This window comes from Squalius cephalus (assembly GCF_949319135.1).
Source record: "Squalius cephalus genome assembly, chromosome: 19".
NCBI classification, from domain to species: Eukaryota; Metazoa; Chordata; class Actinopteri; order Cypriniformes; family Leuciscidae; genus Squalius; species Squalius cephalus.
Genome location: NC_137140.1, coordinates 7,360,568 through 7,380,056, shown reverse-complemented (window position 1 = coordinate 7,380,056; position 19,489 = coordinate 7,360,568). Strand labels below are relative to the sequence as shown.

The window sequence follows — 19,489 nt, the reverse complement described above, 5'->3', positions numbered from 1 at the left end:
AGTGATTCAGAATCTGTCTCTTCTCTTCAAATGCTTCAGGGGGTCTGTAGAGACATACCCAACCTTGTTGACTTTCATTATAAGGTATAAAATGCATTGAGGAATTGCAACAATTGCATTGTTTCTTATTCCACGAACCAATGCAAACATGAGCTTTGCTCCGCAAGATGCATTTGTTGTTGTTCTTTTATGTTCTGCTCTTCAGGCCAGATTCTTGCTGGTTTCCCTTCCATTTCTGTCTCGTTTTTGTGGGTTTTTTTTATAGCTTAGCTTTTTTACATTGTTTTGGCTGTTTTGGTCTTGCATCAGGGATTTTCTTCCATTATCTTCCACCTCTTATAAATAATTCTCCTGCATGTTGTTTTGTTGATTGTTACTGTCATCATAAACCAAAAGATGAAGTGATAATTGTGCGGTTGAGTTGTTAATTACAGAGAGCAGAGCCTCAGTCTCATATGAGAGCATTGTGAAAGCCATGGTTGACCACAGAACCGCAGTGAATGGAAATATGAGTAGTTCGTTCAGTTCTGAACAAGCTTGTTTTGTGTTTCAGCACCTGGCTTTAGCAAAAGATTACAACACAGAATCAATGAGACGCTATAGCTGGACTCCGGACACTATGGACAACGTGAACCTGGTCTCCAGCCCTGTCCATTCAGGGTAAGTATTAAACTTAAGTGGGAATGAAACCTCATTTATGAGATTTATATCGATCAGCCCCAACCTTAGTGAGACGCGTCATTTCACGTCACTTCCAAGATGTTGGCAAGCCCTGCTTCCAAAGAGCAAAAATGTAAAAACAAACTTTAACACTAGACATTAAGTCTATGTAATAATACCTTTGTTTTTTAGTACGATTTAATTTATACAAAAACGTACAATTTTCAAATGAATCTCATTATGAAGGACCACCCCTAACCATGCCCCTAAACCTTAACCTACCCATCACTGGGGTTTAAACAGACCATACGAAAACGTACGAATGAGATTGAACAAATTAGCCACCAATCACAGTGAGATTGCGTTAAATTATCTCATTATTGTTTATTCTTTAATGACCTTAATATTCCCAGATTACCTTCCTGATCTTCTATGTATTTTATATTAATAGAGACCTCAATTAAGGAATGTTTTTGTGTTTGTGCTTGTGCTTATGCTTATGCTTATGATTTTTTTTTGTTGCCCTGTTCCATATTTCCACTTGTTTCTTTGCAGCGTTTCTCCCTCACTCTTTCAGTACGACAACAGGTGATGGTTGATCATGTGATCACAGTTTTTCCTCCCTGTGTTTGTCATTGCTGTTCTTAACTCAACTTCTTGGTTCTAAAAAATAGGTTTCATTTGCATTTGGAAAAATATAATTTCTTACTATTTCTTTGAGATTTGGATGAACAATGACCAGGACTTGTTTTTGACAGGTTTTGTAGTACACATCCAGCCTACAAGCTAATGTAGATTCAGATTGTATAACTATTGGCGCCAATGGTCTCTATGATCTACTATCTCTAACACAGCCCAGACTGAAATCAGTGTTTCACATCAGTATTTCACTATTTGATAACATCTTCATAAGCCAAATGGTCCTTAAAACTTTAGACTTAAGAATTTTTCTTGTAATCTATACTATGACATTACATTTTTTTATTCATTGTTATTTTTTGTGACTTCAGTATAGCAATAATGAATGTTAAAGTCCCCCTGTAGTCAATAGTTGTATCCCTTAAAACTCATCTTTGATCACCAAAATGACATATCTAAAGGTTTTTTTCCTTGGAAAAAAAATCTTCATGCCTTAAAATACCTTGAATGTAGCTCTACACCCTTGCCTAATTGAGTATACGCAGTTCTATGGATATGCAAATTAGCCCCGCCTCCACTCACTCACACCAGCTCAGAGATCCACTCATTGACGATCACACATTGACATGATTTGTTACAAGGTAGTTTGTGACGTCAGAAACACCAGCGATTTTAAACTGTGTTTTTGAGACGGTCTTTGGTTCACTGCAGTTTTAAGGAGAAAATACTCAACAATGGTGTTGACTTATGAATTTACACATGGTTTGTCTTAGAGAATATTAAAAACACCATATAGACATATAAACAACATTAAAAGCTTGATTTTCACCACAGGGGGACTTTAATACAACACAACTGGCTGAAGAAAGATCTTAATAATATATGGTTTAGATTGTGACACCTTAACAGTTTTGTTGAATTCTGATATTTTACAGTAAACTAATTGTAACAAAGTACAATGTTTAAATATCCTACCAACATTCTCTACCTCACTAACTTCTCACCAGGTGCATGGAATGATCCCAGATCACATCCTCGTCTCTGATTTTCTCTCTGAAATTTGTTTGCGAGTGTGTTTTTATCACAGCATGGGACAACTCAACTCTGCTGAGCCTCTTTTTATCTTTTCTTATCGGGTCGTTTTCCTCCTGCAGGTTTCTAGTGAGCTTCATGGTGGACGCCCGCGGAGGTTCCATGCGAGGAAGTCGCCACAATGGCATGCGCATCATCATCCCGCCCCGCAAGTGCACGGCGCCAACGCGGATCACGTGCCGTCTGGTCAAAAGACACAAGCTGGCGTGCCTGCCACCCATGGTGGAGGGAGAGGGGCTGGCGAGCAGGCTGGTGGAGGTGGGCCCAGCGGGGGCTCAGTTTCTGGGGTAGGTTTCACCTTCCTGCTCATTTTACTCCAGCTTTTCTTTATCATTTCCATGGAAACCATCTTCTGTGTTTGGTAGTGTGTGTCGGTGAAGTGTTTCAGCAGTGACACAGAGTGGCTTCGCCCACCATTCTTGTCATGCCAAAGCCCTGGTACTTGACACTGACTCTGGGATGTACCTTGACTTTACCCTTTCCTTTTCTCTATTGCCTACAATGACATCCTGCAGGTCGTCAAATTTCCCTAGTAAATATCTTGAGGACTGCTGAAAGAGCTCCACCATTTTAGTAATAAGTGTTTTAAAATGACACATATTGGCTCTGTTCCAGAACCTGGTGAGCTGCCTACATTGACAGCATTTTAGAGCAAGACACCACAGGTTAATGAAGTAAAATTTGTAAATAATAGATATCATACTTCCCACTGTTGATTTATCACAGTACATTAAAACAACTGTTTTATATTACAAGTTTTCTGAAATGTTATTTTTAAATATGCAAATTAATATCTAATTAAATATGCACTAATTTGCATTCATTTTCAGAACAGAAAATCTGTTTCATTTTGTTGACATATTAGAGTTGTTTTGACTGTTTTTAATATCCGTTTTTATCACTCCATAAATCAGAAAATAACTGTCAGGAAAAATAAATCTTCATTAAATTATCAAATACACCAGTAATGCTGTTTTTTCTAAGGCAAGTTTATAAAAGCTACTTAAAGACTTAATTTAACTAATGGCTAATCCTGGCTTAATCTAAGCCCTGTCTGTGAAACCAGGCTCATATGTTTAGGAATAAAATGTTATATACTGTAAATGAGATGAATGATATATGGACAAAGACAGAGTAAAACCCTTCAGAATATAGATAGGAAAACAACTGTATGTACAAGCTTCCATAGATTTCTCACTCTATAAAATAAATTTGAGAAAGCAGCCATTAAAGATGAGTAAGTATGTTAGTATGATATTGTAATTTAAATCTACTGACGCAAATAGATAAAGTGTAATAAAATGAACAATTAAATGTGTATTTTTGGATATTTCCTTTCCACTGGTCTAAAAGAAGACGTTACATTTACATTTAAATATGAGAAGTGCAGGTAATTCAAAGTTTCAGACATTGTTTAGAATAGTACAAGCTCGAACAGGGAGAGATTAAGGAATAGTGAAAGTGGATGAAGACGCATGAAGGTGCAGAGCCAATGGCTGTTCTATATGCAAGCATTAATGGATTAACTGGTAGCCAGTGCAGAGAGATGAGCAGAGTTGATGTTGTGGAAGCAAAATAGCCCAAAATTGACCAGGGCATAAAAAACAATGATTTTGCCTGTAGTGTCTTACCTTAAGGTGTCATAGGCATGTTCCAGATGCAGAACAATAAAAAATTTAATAAAGGAAGACAAAAAAAAGTGGGCAACGTGATTATGCTGCTTTCTTAAATTACTACTTTTTGGCCAAAATGTCTGTTCTTCTTCATGAACAATGCGGACACATAATACACTGTGAGATGGCAGACAAAGCTAGAGAAAATTCAATCAGTATTGAAAGAATCGATAAAAAAAGTCTAATCTAATTCAAATGTAGCCTACTATTTTACCCAATATTTGTGTGTTTATGTATTTTTGTTTGTTGGAGTACCACGCTGTTAGCTTTGCAGCAGGCTAATGGCAAACTCTGCTAAAATCATTATTAGTCAAGTCTCCTGTGTGCTATTTGTATGAGTTGTTGCCTATGAGTGTTCCAAATAACTCATTTATTTCATTTTGGACGCATATTAGATGTAGAAAGCTCACTAGGTTTTGGAACAAGCTGCTGTACTTGGAACAGAGTGAGTAATAGCTCACTAAGACATTACTACACTAGGGCTAGCATCCCATCCTGCAGGAATGACAAGTTGTTCCTCCTTTTTGTTCCTCTAAATGCTGCATGGATATAATTCAGTAAACTCCATCTTCCTCGAAACCTCCCCCCTCTTAGTGAGGGTGAGGGCCACATTAGCCGAATCCTGCAGCTCGGGCCACGAGGAACAAAATTTTCTGGGTAGGACTTTGTGCTTAGTGAAGTCACAGCACTTCATGTTGATTTCAACTACTACTTTTATTATCCTCCTTTACGTTCATCTACACCCTTTCCTTTTAGCTTTCAGTGAATGTACACATCGCTGAAAGTGACTCATACTGGCTGTTTGGGCTGGTTATGCAGTGCTTGGTGAGCATGAGTGTCTGCAGTCATGGCTGCTGCCTTAGCCCTGTGTTTTTACGCTAAGAGAGAGTTTCATTTGACCTTTTAGTTTTTAGAGAAGGTATCAGTGTTTTTTAAGGGTAAGGTCATTTGGATAACACCGTTTAGTGTCTATTTCGCCCAGTTTAACTCACAGTTCTAGTCTGGGGCCTTCAGGCATGAGATTTCCCATGGTACCTTCTCTGTCTACACATTAAATGTTTTCTTCCATGATTCCATATTTGTCTGATGTTACTGTTTTCATACATGTGTAACATTAGCTATTTAATTTCCCATTTACTGGCCAGAACAGGTTGCTTTTAATTTGTAATAAGCTAGTTTCATTGACATATTCTTTATTAATAAGTGCCCCAAGTTGCAAGAAATGCCCATCTTGAAACAAGCAAAACCCACAAACTGTAGAAAGAGCTGATATATCTGCCAATTATGCAAAAATAACTAGCATAATACATAGCCACATAATACTAATTAATCTTAAACCTAAACGGAAATGTTTAAAAAGTAACTGAATATTAAACAATTACAGTGAAAACTGCAACTAAAATAAATCTGCTTGTTTTGATCATTTGCATCTTGAAAATTAGAAGTGATAAGATTCTCTTAAATGAAGAAATGAACAGCATTTACACGTTTGCACTTTTGGTTTTTTTGTACTTATAATCTAGGACCAATTAACTTACATTTACACATTTGACCTGAGTGCATTCAGGGTATACATTATGTCAGTTTATGTGTTTCCTGGGAATTTAAACCCCGGACCTCAGCATTATTAGCACAATGTTCTAACATTTGAGCTACAGCGTTCATTGCAATGACTCTGGGAAATAAGAACATATTACTAGATATAATGTTTGAAATAAGACCACAGAAGTTATTGGTTTCAGAATTTCTAAAGCTGCACTAAGATTGCTTAATATTTTATCATTTTTATAAGCATTTCTGATCTCTGATTTCTTACCAATTTACCCAATTGGCAATTGTTTTGCTTTTTGCTCTCTGTTTAGGTGTTTTGCTTGCTTCAAAAGGGCAAATATTTTGCATTGTAATAAAATTGAACCCATTTCTACAAATTTCCTTTATCAGCCAAGAACATCTATTTTGATGTTACCTCACCATAATAATCACAACATATTCAGGTTGAAGATTTCTAAAAATATTTTACAATAAACTGTCTGAAAGTGAATTGAAAATCAAAACAAAGAAACCGGTTAAGAATAGGATTTTAGTGCAGTGCATCTTTACTTTGTATCTTGGTGTTTGGAAGATTTAATTTAAAAGCATGAAGCAGTGACGCTTGGTAAAAAAAAAAAAAAAAAAAAAAAACCAACCCATTGTGCTAAACTAAAACATCATTAAAATCATCTCTGCATCTGTCCTCTTGGGGTCATAATAGAAACCAGTGGCCTTTACCTGTATTAATATCAGATGCATTTGCCAAGTGCCCCTCTTTTGCACTAATGTTCCATGAATGTACATCATTGCCATTTACTAAAGTCATCATCAGCATTTGTGTCTCACGCGCTCTCGCTTTTATTAGTCTGTGAAGTTCCACTGATAAAGGCCTGCGATGTCTTTTCACAGCCCTGTGATTGTGGAGATCCCTCATTTTGGCTCCATGAGAGGGAAAGAGCGAGAGCTCATTATGCTCAGAAGCGAAAACGGTGAGACCTGGAAGGAGCATCATTATGACTGCAAAACTGAAGACCTCAATGAGCTCCTCAATGGCATGGATGAAGGTAAAATGATGATGATTAAAAACTGCACTGTTATTGACCTTGCCAGTCCACATGATGAGATTCAGAAAAGCCTTTCTGAAGTGAGCGTTAATGTGGACATGGTGTTTCAGTGAACATAGTCAATGGCTGATATAATGCCAGTATTTCTCAAAATACTACAATTTAGTGATGGGATATAATGTACACATATAAGCTGAAATGAAATGACCATTTATGTTACACAATAATCACAAACACATAGCAACACAATTAACACCACCACGACAAAGGCAAATACCACTCACAATCTGTTTGCTCCTGTAAAATACTTGTATGTAATGTATACGCTTCCTGAAATTAAACTCACATAATACTGGTGTACTCCATAGAGCTGGACAGCTCAGCTGATCTGGAGAAGAAGCGCATCTGCCGGATCATCACGAAGGACTTCCCACAATACTTTGCGGTGGTATCACGGATCAAACAGGAGAGTAATCAGATGGGTCCCGAGGGAGGCGTCCTGTCCAGCATGACAGTACCTCTGGTCCAGGCCTCCTTTCCTGAGGGTGCGCTCACCAAGAAGATCAGAGTTGGACTGCAGGTAGATCACGGTCCAAATGAATCCATATTTCCATTGTACATGAAAATATTCAAATACTTTCTCCTATCTCAGCTTATATTTAGAGACTATACACTCTTTAAAATAAAGGTTCTTTACTGGAATCTATAGGGGCTTTTGCACCGGAGGAATCTTTTCATAGTTCCTAGAACTAATGGCGGAAGAAACCACTTATTGGCATGTTCACACCGCAGGAACTGGGAACGAATTAAGTTCTAGGAATGCCTTTTGAGGGAACTAAATTAGCTCCTACTTCAGAGTAGGGTCTAACCTAGCACAATAAGAACAACCAGTGACATAAGTGTATGTTGATTGGTCGAAAGAATGCCATATAAAACAGCACCCATTTTTAAAAAGCTGTGTAAACCCACAGTTTACTCCACAATTGAAAACAGCGATAGATGGACTGATGCCGAAGTCCATCTTAACCTTTACACAACAAAGGAAATTGAAGGGACCAAGCGAAACATGAAAATTGTCTTTTAGCCTTCCTTTTTGCTCTTTCTATCTCATAACTTGTATGTCTACATTCCATATCTGTTATCACGAAAAACACAGCTCTGATCACAGAATCCTCCATTCTCCAGCTGTTGACATTGTTGAATGCCGCGCTTAAATGACGTCGCTGTCGGCTAGCTTTCGCCACTTTTCCTTCAAAGTTCCTTCTGGTGGTGCGAAGGCAACCATGGGGAACATTTAGTTCTCAGGGAACCGCCCTGCTAACTAGTTGCTATTACTAGTTCCTATAACTACCCGTTAAGCCTCTAATGGTTCAATTAAGAACTTTTAACATCCATTGGACCTTTTCATTCCACAAAAGACTCGAAAAAGATTCCTAAGATTTTTCTTCACACTAAAAAAATGGTTCTGTTTACTGAAACTGTTGACTGAAAAGTTATTTGCTGAACCAAAAATGGTTCTTCTATGACATTGCTGCAAAAACCCTGTTTCACCTAAATGTTATTGCTTTCTCTTAACAGGCCCAACCTGTTCCAGATGAAGCTGTGAAGAAGTTCGTAGGTAATCGTGCCACCTTCAGCCCGATAGTGACAGTGGAGCCTCGCAGGAGGAAGTTCCATAAGCCCATTACCATGATCATACCGGTGCCTCCAGTCTCTGGAGAGGGTGTGGTGAATGGCTACAAAGGAGACACCACACCAAGCCTCCGCCTGCTCTGCAGTATAACTGGTAGGATTGATTTATAGCCATCAATAACAATGTCTAATGAAATATCTAATCGTTTTAAATATTTATCAAGCTCCCATTTCACTTTTAATTAGTTGTTTTTGCAATTTTCATAAATAGGCTCCATTGCTATTGTTTTCATTTGTCTTGCGTCGTCTCTTAGCAATGAGACGTGTTTCTGCGTGTGTTTGTTGTGTTTGGAGCAACTAGAATGTCTGGTAGTGTGCGATCCTCAGTCTTTTAGTGGATGATACCTAGGGCCAGATGTACTAACAGCTTGCGTCAGCGCAAACCCTCTTTTGGCATTAAAAACTAATGTCAGGATTTACCAAAGATACGCTCTGAAAAATTAGCGCTGAAAAGGCGCGGTTATTTTTACGGCTGACATTATTGCATATGCATTTATAGTAGTTTCCCTTTCAGACTTTTAGACAGGCAGACGCGGCCTTACCTATGTTTCGGCTCCAACAGACCAGCAAAATCCCATTCAAATTTCAGCCATAATGTCTAAACTATCCAAGGTAGATTGACCACGAGCTACGAGGTTGTGAAACGAAAGTTTCTGCTCCTATAAAAGCCACAAGGTATGAAATCAACCTTGTTATTTGCGATCTTCTGTAGAAATACTACACTACCCACAATTCTAAGCAAAACACTGATGTCTCTGATTGGTTGAACTCGCGCCGCGGTTACCATGGCGACGTTTACAGCCCCCGCAAATGGCTTAAGCGGTGCTGAAATAATGCGGAGCCCATCGTTATTTATGATAAGTTCGGTTCAGACACTTTTTCTTCTTTGCTTTTGTTAAATAATTCAAGTTGAGGGGATATTTGAGCTGTTTTTTTTTTTTTAAAGTCAGCCCAGACAGCTGAAAATATACTGCGCAAATCAATTAAGCAGTGAAGTTGCCCTGCGTGAAAGAGCGAGGCTTATTCCAACGTAAAACGCTGTATAATTGTATATAGTTTTAATCAAATAAGGTTGGATTATTTCTATGTTGAGCTACATGTTCATGAAGCTGAAAGTGCACATAATAAAATAATATACCATTGATGCAAACCAACAGGAATCCTTGCTTTTTCTGCTCTATTATGTTTATGTTTATGTAGGGCCCCATATTAGTTATTGAAACGGGCCCCCAGATACTTAAGGCCGCTGCTGCAGACAGGAGAGTATTTGTGCCATTATTTACGCCCAAAAAAAAGCATGTCTTAAACCAGAAGTTAATTAGCGCTGCTCTTGGTAGATTGCGTTGGTCATTATGGAAATGATCCAGCTGCGTCTGTGTTCTTTAATTTGCGAGTTGTCAGTAGATCACATTTGCAGAACTTTCCACTTTCCATAGTATTCATCTAGTTTTAGACTGGCAAGAAAACTTTTAATCCTTCAGAATCCATTTAATAAAGCATCTTGTGACAGGTGGCACATCGCCGGCTCAGTGGGAGGACATCACTGGCACTACACCTCTCACCTTTATGAATGACTGTGTGTCCTTCACCACAAATGTGTCTGCCAGGTACAAGAACATTATGAGCTTCTTTCTCATTAAATCCTCTTCGCCTGTTTGATCTATTTTCAATAACTCTGATCTAATTCAAAAGAATTTGAAGGTGCATTATCAAAATCTCACATTTTCAGCTTTGTGACTGTTAAATTTGTGTCCAGGTTTTGGCTTGCAGACTGCCATCAGATCCCAGAGACTGTAGGTTTGGCCACCCAGCTCTACAGGGAGCTCATCTGTGTGCCCTACATGGCCAAGTTTGTAGTGTTTGCTAAAATGAATGACCCTGTGGAGTCCAACCTGCGGTGCTTCTGTATGACTGACGATAAAGTGGACAAAACTCTGGAACAACAGGAGAACTTTGAGGAGGTGGCCAGAAGCAAAGACATTGAGGTAAATTATCTGTTTTGTTTTTCTTTTGTGTTGCTATTATGACAATATTTTGATGTACTGTATAAACCTTCCATGCTAATCATTGATATTTACGATATCTATTTATCATTATGATTTTTGCTGGGTTTAGTCTTTTTAAAAGTTTTGTCTCTAACAGTTTAATAAAATGTTGTGGTTGCACTGACATGGCTGTTTATTTTTAAGGTTCTTGAGGGGAAACCCATCTACGTGGACTGCTATGGCAATTTGGCCCCTCTGACCAAAGCTGGACAGCAGCTGGTTTTTAACTTCTTTGCTTTCAAAGAAAATAGACTCCCGTTCTGTGTAAAGGTAATTCACGTTTTCCCTTTCACATTTTTACATTATTTTCATGACAGTTAAGCACATTAGTAACGCATCCTGTCTGTCTGATATTTGTATTATATATTTATTATGTAGATTAAATCTTTTTTTGCTTAAATTTCTTGGGTTAAAAATAGATTTTTCTGTTAGACCCTGAGATATCATAAGGTAATGGGAAACTGTAGCATATTGCTGTCTGTGACTTTTCACTTTAGCGTGTTTGGTATTTTCCAGCTGAAACTTTCTACTATTTTTTAATCAGATAGGCTACTCTATCATTCTCTACATGCTATTATCCAGTCAATTCTGGGCAGGTCAGACCTAAAGACTAATTTGTTAGCAGTAACATTTGTTTGTCCTCTGCAGGTCAGAGACAGCAGCCAAGAGCCATGCGGACGCTTGTCCTTCCTCAGAGAGACCAAAACTTCCAAGGGTCTCACTCAGGCAGCTATCTGTAATTTAAACATCACACTTCCTGGACTCAAGAAGGTAAGGCTGAACTATAATCATCTGCGTCATATCATGCCATCTTCATACTCAGGAAAGATAGAGCAGTGCTCCTAGTTATTGAGGGTTAAACTTGGCTCAAACTGCCTGAGTGTGTCTTTTATCTGTTTCAAGCTTCTTTCAAGTTGTTGTTGTTGTGACTGACCCAAATCACACTTTTGATTTGGATCTTGCTTTGGCTGAAGGTGCACAGGCTTGTGCTTATTTCAACAGCTTCTGTGGTTGTGGCTCTGTGCTTTTTTGTATTTTTTTTTATTTCTGCCCCTTTATGCTTTGCGGTAACTTTTACTTGGTGTGCTCTCAATCGCCTTTTTTCACATCCTGATGTTTCTTTCCCCCTGCTCTTCATTACGTTATACCCTCTGTTTCTGCAATGCATCTTGGGAACCAAAAGGATGTGGATTCAGATCCTGAGGAAGAGGTAATAGTGCTGTCCCCTCATTTCCATGTGGTCTGCTAGTTGCTTTAGCTCTGGGTTATTTGCTTGTTCTAGACAGCTTTAACATGGTTACACATACAGTTCACATACTGCATGCTGCTGCAACTTTCTGCAAGCTGATTTTTACCCATCCATGCACCAAGTATAGTATTGTTGCATAGACTGTCAAGACTTAATTGGATCACATATCAAATTTGATTTAAGGAGAAAAAATATTTGTATATTGTGCAACAAAGTGCTGGTTATCGTCGCCCATTATCTCATTGACCTAGTCAGTCATAGTTATTCTTTTTGTTTCATGGCCTTAAGAATTTATCAAAGGAAGTCATCGTAGCTTTGATTTCCCTTGAAGCTCATAAAAACAATTTAGGCCAACTCAATTTAAATATAAATATAAATAAATATAGAGTAAACGTATTAAAAAGGGACCAAATCAGTGCATATTCCTTCATTATAGTCATAAGATTTTTTTTTCCAGAAGGAAAGAACAATAAAAGAGTTAGCTGAACTTTAAACAGGGTTGAAAATGGGAGAACTGATAGGATTCTTGTTGTTGTTGTTACAGACTGAAAAGCCAGAACGACGTCATACCTTTGCATCTATAGCCTTACGTAAGCGCTACAGCTATCTGACCGAGCCTGGAACGAGTGAGTGTGATGTTTTCACTAATATATGAACTTACTTTGAGAACCAAATTCTTGGGAGTGATTAAAGCTAACATGTGACTTACTGTGACCATCTATTATATATTAACTGGCAAAAGCATAAATGTTTTATCTGCACATTCTTACCATACATGAACAGTCCACATGCTTGTTTCTTTGTTTTTTTAAGTTTAGTTTGCATGTAAAATTTGGTATTTCAGTTGGTGTGCCGTGCTTGCCCTGTGCTTGTGAGATATTGTTTACTCTATTTGTTCATTTTTACCCCCACTAGCAAGAATTATATTTTGAAACATTCATACCATTTTACTTTGAGTGTCTTAATAATGCAGACTGTATGCAGTTTGGCATCAAAGTAAAAATCATTTCCTTTTTTTAATTCCTGTTTACAACCAGTCTTGCTCCTTTTGGCTTTGTGATTGTGCAGAATAATTTAATGCATTTTTGAGGGAAATGCATGAAGACTCACAGATAGATTCTCTCGGGTGCTTTCACACTTTGCACTGAATTGCCTGTCACTAAGGTTACTCAGATCTGCATGATGTGCGTGATATTATGAACTGTAGTCATTGTTAGCCTGCATTTGCCATAATATGTTTTTAGCTATAGCATAGGAACAAGGATGCTTTTTGTTTTGGAGCCTTCTGTTTTTGTCAAAATATACAAATTGGGGAAAGATCTTTTTTTTTTAAAGCAAACAGATAAAAGGCACTGCAGCAAATGAGGGTAGTCAGTCACAGGAGAATTTAGCACATCAAAAGTCAAAAGTGAAATTGTTTTACTCTGGTCGTGTGCATTTGTCTTGCCATTTTACGTTTTGTAGTTCATCATTTATGTCATCCTTCTGTGTGTGCGCGCTTTGTTGGCTTTCAGTTTTTTTTGTAAACCCTTTGTGGGCCATGAATCTCTGTGGATCGTCTTTATTTTGGCTACATCCTCACCTTCAGTTCCATTTCACGTCATAAAACTGCTGTTCTACCTCCTTATAAGACGAACGCCACTGACCAATTTTTTCCTTCTGGTCTCTCTGTTTTCCCACCATTTTTTTCTTGATTTATGTTGGATTTTCATTTGTCTGTTTAAAGAAACAGTTGAACGAAGTACAACAAGAACACTGCCTGCTGGTTACGCTCACAAACCTGTCTTTTCAACAAGATCTTACCAGGCATGGTCGACTGCTCCTATTACCGTCCCTGGGCAAACAAAATGTGGACTGGGTTCCCTCTCCAGTTCACCTTCCAACACGCCATCTGCTTCGCCACTAAAGTCTGCATGGTCTATTTCCTCTGCTTCTCCAATCAAGTCCACCCTAGGAATGTCAAACACTTCTCCTGCAAAATCAGTTAACGATGTAGCATCACCCATTAGAACATACAGATCTATGTCATCTCCAATAAAGACTGTGGTTCAACACCCCCAAAATCAAGTTCCAATTTCCTCCAGTCTCCTGTCTTCACCGGGTAAAACTGGCACAGATCCTGTGTCCATTAAGGGGCTTGCTGCTTCATTGTCCTCAAGAGCTAACTTGATTTCTTCACCTGGATCCATGCTAGACAGAACTTTTACCACAGTGACCCAATCTGATTCTATAAAGTCGACCACAAATACATACACATCTTTGTCCTTTAAATCTGCCCTGGCCCCCACAAGTATAGCGGTGTCCTCTCCAATTCGAAACATAGCAAGCTTGTCCTCTATTAAAACCACCACAGATGCAGCTAGGGGGACACTAATGTCATCGATTTCTTCATCAACGAAGTCTACAAAAGCCAGTACTGAAACAATTCTGTTAAACGGATCCATTTCACCGATAAAGTACCCCTCATCATCCTCTGCATCTTCCCGTCTGTTTTCAGGAGGGGCTTACAGCTTACAAGAAAGGATACAAGCCACAACACAAGCAGCTACGGCCAGTGTTGGTGCAGCCTTCAGTGAGGCTGAGAAAACATTTTACGCTGGCTCTATGTCAAACTATAGTGCGCTAAAATCTGTAACTTCACCTTTAAGATCAAACTTATCAAGTTCTGTTTATGATTCCCTTAGATCTCCAGCCACCACCACGCCAGTTTCATCCATTTCCATGTCTGTTCCAGTATTCTCCGTGGTCAATGTGCTCCCTGAACCCCAGGGGAAGAAAGTTCCAGACAAAATAACAATCACACCTCAGACACACACTCAAGCACAGCCCTCTACATCGCGAATGAAACCCTCAAAGCCCTCGCTTTTCATTTCCCCTACAGTCCTCAAAGCAGCTGCCGCACCTACATTGACATCCAGTCAAGAGATTCTTAAAGATGTGGCAGATATGAAGGATGATCTGATAAGAATGACTGCAATCTTACAAACAGACTCCTCAGCTGCAGCCAAGAGCTTCCACTCGCATGTTTCTAAAGAGTCCAAGATGGAGGATGAAGAGCCTTTCAGTTTGGTTGAGAAAGTTAAAGAGGACCTTGTCAAAGTTAGTGAAATTCTTACAAAAGATGTCCTGAGTGAGGCTAAAATCTCAAGTAAAGAGAGGGCCTCAGAGGATGAATGGGAAGAGTTCTCCAAAGATGAAATTGAGGAGGCACGACAGAGTGCTCTGCGATCCCTGCCAACATTTGAATCAACCCTTACTGTTGGGCCGCAGACAGTGCCAGACAAAGATCTCAATTTAGCTAAAGTGGTTGATTACTTAATTAATGATCTTGGTGCTAGTTCCCTCTCAAAAATAGCTGATGTAAAGAGCAGATATGATGAAATAAAGAAGGAAGGGGAGGAAAAACAGAAGCGCATCATGAAACCGGAGCACAAGCTCAAAATGCCACCCACAGGTATGCGGACCTCTCCCTCAGAGAAAGACTTGAGTAAATTAGCCGATTCCTATAGTGGCACAGATGCTATCCTGGAATCTCCTGATGACTTTTCCCATGAACAAGATAAGAGTCCTCTTTCAGATAGTGGTTTTGAAACCAGAAGTGAAAAGACCCCATCTGCTCCTCAAAGTGCAGAGAGCACAGGGCCCAAACCCCCCTTCACAGATGTGCCTATTCCCCCTGTAATAACAGAAACCAGAACTGAGGTTGTTCACGTTATCAGGAGCTATGAACATCCGGAGGAGGTCTGTGAGCCACTAATGGATGAGGCAGCAGCTTTGAAGAATTCAGTTGAGCCTGAGCCAACAGTTAGCACAATCAAAGATAAGGTAAAGGCCTTGCAGATGAAAGTCAACTCTGAGGAGCTGGCATGTGTCAAAGAAGAAACTCATATTACCACTACAACTCGAATGGTCTACCACAAACCTCAACTGAAAGACGCTGGCTCTGACAGGATTGAAGAAACAATGTCAGTCCGAGACATAATGAAAGCTTTTCAGTCTGGAAGAGATCCTTCCAAAGAATTAGCAGGTTTATTTGAGCACAAAGCTGGCCAGGACACCATTAAAGGAGATGAATTGTCCCCAAGGTTCCTTGAAAAAGACAAAAAGCCCAAAGTTGAAAGAATTATTGAGGTGCACATAGAAAAGGGCAACACAACTGACCCAACTGAAGTTATAATCAGAGAGACTAAAAAGCATCCAGAGTTTATATGCAAGGGTGGCCGAGGTCTCAAGGAGCTTGTTGAAAGGGTTGATGGTGATTATGAGGTTCTTCAAGATGAGGAGGAACTTGCTGCTGAGGAATCACTGCCATTCTTCTTAGACACATCCAGAGTCAATACACCTGTCTCTCAAGAGGAAGAGAGTCGTCCCAGTTCAGCTCAGCTCATTGCAGACGAGTCATATAAAGCTTTAAAGCTTCTAAGCCAGCATTCTATTGAGTATCATGATGACGAGTTGTCCGATTTGAGAGGGGAGTCATACAGGTTTGCAGAGAAAATGTTGCTCTCAGAGAAATTAGACATATCACATTCTGATACTGAGGACTCAGTGGCAGACCAGTCACATAGCATAGCCACTGAGGTACAAGGGGCAGAAAGCGTTTATGGAGAAAAGGTAGCTGGCCACAGGAAGGAGTCCAAATTAAAGTCAGCAAGGGATTCATCAGACAAATCAGGTAAATATCCCCCACAAGATGAGCAATATGACAAAGTTACAGTATTACATTACACCACAGAACCTGGTAGCCCTAAACATGCAGTCTGGATGCGATTCACCCAAGACAAGCAGGACAGGAATAGAGAGAAACTCATTTATGAAGATAGAGTAGATCGGACCATTAAAGAAGCAGAGGAGAAACTGAGTGAGGTCTCTCAGTTTTTTAGAGACAAAACTGAAAAGTTAAATGATGAGCTCCAGTCCCCTGAGAAAAAGAAACCAACAAGACTTTCACAGGAGACACGGTCGGGGTCAAGCTCAATGTGCAGCAGCCCTGAGAAAAAACAAAAGAGTGCAGCTGAGGAATGGGACAAAGGCAGGCAGAAGATGTTTGGCAGTACAAATGAAAGAAAAAGTGCAAGTCTGCCAAACAGTCCTGAGAGACATATGCTCTCACAGTTCAGTGAGGACAAGCCAAAACAGCAGAAAGACCCTCAGCAGGCAAAGGCAGGTGATGCAGGCCCCCCAGTCCCAGTTAAGACTTCTAAAGTAAGTTCTGTTCGACAAAAGTTTGAAACAGAAGTACAGAAACAGGATAAGAATGTGCCTGAGACACAATCAAAACAACCAGTTAAAAAACTGCCAGAAAGTAAATTACCAGTATATCAGTTTTCCACTGGTTCAAAACCTGCAAAGGCTGATTCCACAGATGAAGGACAAAAACCTTCTAGAAAACTAACAGAAACTGATAAAAGTAAAGTTGCCCCTCAGAGTAGTAAAGCTCAAGGTCCTCCCAGTAGCAGTAGTACTGCTGTCTCAAAGCAATCAGGTGAAAAATCTTTACTTGAAAAATGTACTACATCAGATACTATTGTAAAAAGAGCCTCACTTTTTGAGAAGAATAGGGATCAAGAAATCAATAAAACTCAAGAGAGCTCTACTAAAGTGCAATCTCATGACTTGAAAGATGAATACATTGCAGATAAGGATAGTGCAATTAATTATCTTGAAGAGCAGCAATATTTAAAAAGTGGCATTAAAAATGAGACTGTTAAAACAGCTTTCTTGTCTAAGGATGATATCAATAGGAATGACTTTCAGGTAAAGACCCTTAAGAAAAAGACAGAATCTCATATTCCTGTGAGAACATCATCAGCTTCCGCAGACAATAATCAGTCAAAGAATGTGAATCAAGACACATTAAGTAAATTAACTGAAAAGGGCCCATCACATATACCTGCCTTGACCAAACCAAGGGTTCTGGGCCGTTCAGAGATGCAGAGAGAAGAATCTGCAACAAAGAAGTCTGAAGAAGTCTCTGTTGAAGGTAGAACAACAAGTGATCTAAGTGACACTAGTTCAGTGGAAAAAATATCCACAGTTACAACAAGAGAAAGTTTCAAAGGGCTTAAAACTTTACCAGTCTATGTAAGTGTCCAAGTGGGGAAACAGGCTGACAAAGATATGGGAGGAGGAACAAACGGAACATTCAAAAAGATAGCTAGCTCAGAAAGTCGTACAATTTTTGCAGTTAAACAGAAACAGCCCACATCTCCTCAAGGCAGTCCAGATGATGACACCTTAGAACAGTTCTCTTTTATTGATAGCTCTGGCAAAAGTCCTATGACTCCAGAAACACCAAGCTCAGAAGAGGTCAGCTATGATCTTACCTCAAGAACCCCTGATCCATTTATTGCATTTATGCCAGGTATTGCAAGCCCAATAGCTGAGGTTTCAGAGGAGTCAGAAGATAGTGAACAAGGCAAAGCTATTTCTTTGAAAGAATCTGAACCAGAAAAAGAAGCCAATGGTAAACATGAAACTAGCCATGAGACAAAAGACAAAAGAGTTGCATATATAGAGTTTCCTCCTCCACCACCCCTGGATTCTGATTCGTCACAGCCTGAGAAAAAATGGTCGACTCCTTCCTCAGAGGCTGAGACTGAAATGATGGAAGTAAATCTCCAAGAGGAGCATGATAAGCATCTTCTTGCTGAACCCATAATAAGAGTCCAGCCTCCATCTCCTGTACCCCCAGGAGCTAATGAAAGTGATTCAAGTGAGGAGGAATCAGTCTTTAAACCCATTCCAATAAAAAAATATACCTTTAAGATTGATGAGGACGAAGATTTGAAGAAAAGCCCATCAAAAAACCATGACAAGAATGGGAATGATAAAGAACCAGGGGAAAATGGTAATGGAAAAGAAGAAGATTATGATTATGAACAAAATGGCAATGATCAGTCCATCACAGATTGCTCAATAGCAACAACTGCAGAGTTCTCTCATGACACTGACGCCACTGAGATTGACTCTCTGGATGGATATGAACTTCAGGATGAGGATGACGGCTTATGTGATTCTTTTGCCAAACCATTTGGATTTCCCAATGAGAACAGAAAAGATATTTGGGCATCAGATAATATGTCTAGACCAAGTGATCGTTGCCAAAGTAAACTTGAAGTAATTCAAGAAGAATCACCAGCTGAGGACTGCAATAAGACCAAAGCTAAGTCTGATCCCTCAAACAAAAAGAATGGAAAGGACAGTGAAAATGATGGAAAACAATCTGATCAAGGATTGTCAGAAACTTACTTTAGTTACAAGCTTGATGAGGAGTTTAATACTCCTTTTAAAACTGTTGCAACAAAAGGCTTTGATCCTTGGTCAAGCAAGGGAGGAGAAGATGAAGTAGTGGACGCTAGAATTAAAGATGATGAGCCCAAGCCGTTTGGGCTAGCAGTAGATGACAAGTCTACAGCAACGACCCCTGACACAACTCCTGCAAGAACCCCAACTGATGAAAGCACACCAACTAGCGAACCTAACCCTTTCCCCTTCCACGAAGGGAAGATGTTTGAGATGACCCGCAGTGGTGCGATTGACATGAGCAAGAGGGATTTTGTTGAAGAAAGGCTGCAATTTTTTCAGATTGGTGAGCATACATTTGGAGGGAGGATAGGGGATGGGGTGAGACAACCAAATGTAGTCACCTCAAATCCACAGATAGTTGAGAGAGCACAAATAAAGATGGAGGACAACACTGTTATATCATACAATATCATTCAGATATGCACTGACCACTCTGACACATCTCACGACATGGAACCTCCCCCCTATTCAGAAGTCAGTTCTTTATGTTCTTCTTTTAAGATAGGACTTAAAACGTCCAATGTTGAGAGGAGAGAT

At 39.4% G+C, this 19,489-nt stretch overlaps 1 protein-coding gene across 23 annotated transcripts in view; it reads left to right on the top strand.

The window, feature by feature from the left end:
- The window catches only part of ank3b (ankyrin 3b), a 180,347-nt gene that overhangs the window by 149,364 nt on the left and 11,494 nt on the right, over positions 1-19,489 (top strand). For 4 of the 23 annotated variants that reach the window (XM_079851673.1, XM_079851659.1, XM_079851667.1 and 1 more), the window contains 12 exons: positions 554-660; positions 1,216-1,248; positions 2,454-2,678; positions 6,504-6,658; positions 7,027-7,238; positions 8,237-8,444; positions 9,861-9,957; positions 10,107-10,335; positions 10,540-10,665; positions 11,044-11,166; positions 11,579-11,605; positions 12,189-12,270. In XM_079851673.1, the coding sequence (XP_079707799.1) occupies positions 554-660; positions 1,216-1,248; positions 2,454-2,678; positions 6,504-6,658; positions 7,027-7,238; positions 8,237-8,444; positions 9,861-9,957; positions 10,107-10,335; positions 10,540-10,665; positions 11,044-11,166; positions 11,579-11,605; positions 12,189-12,270 (1,624 nt within the window). Of the gene's footprint in view, positions 1-39; positions 85-553; positions 661-1,215; positions 1,249-2,453; positions 2,679-6,503; positions 6,659-7,026; positions 7,239-8,236; positions 8,445-9,860; positions 9,958-10,106; positions 10,336-10,539; positions 10,666-11,043; positions 11,167-11,578; positions 11,606-12,188; positions 12,271-13,370; positions 19,236-19,489 lie in introns of all 23 variants that reach the window. The other 19 variants (XM_079851657.1, XM_079851676.1, XM_079851665.1 and 16 more) reach the window with 8 other exon arrangements.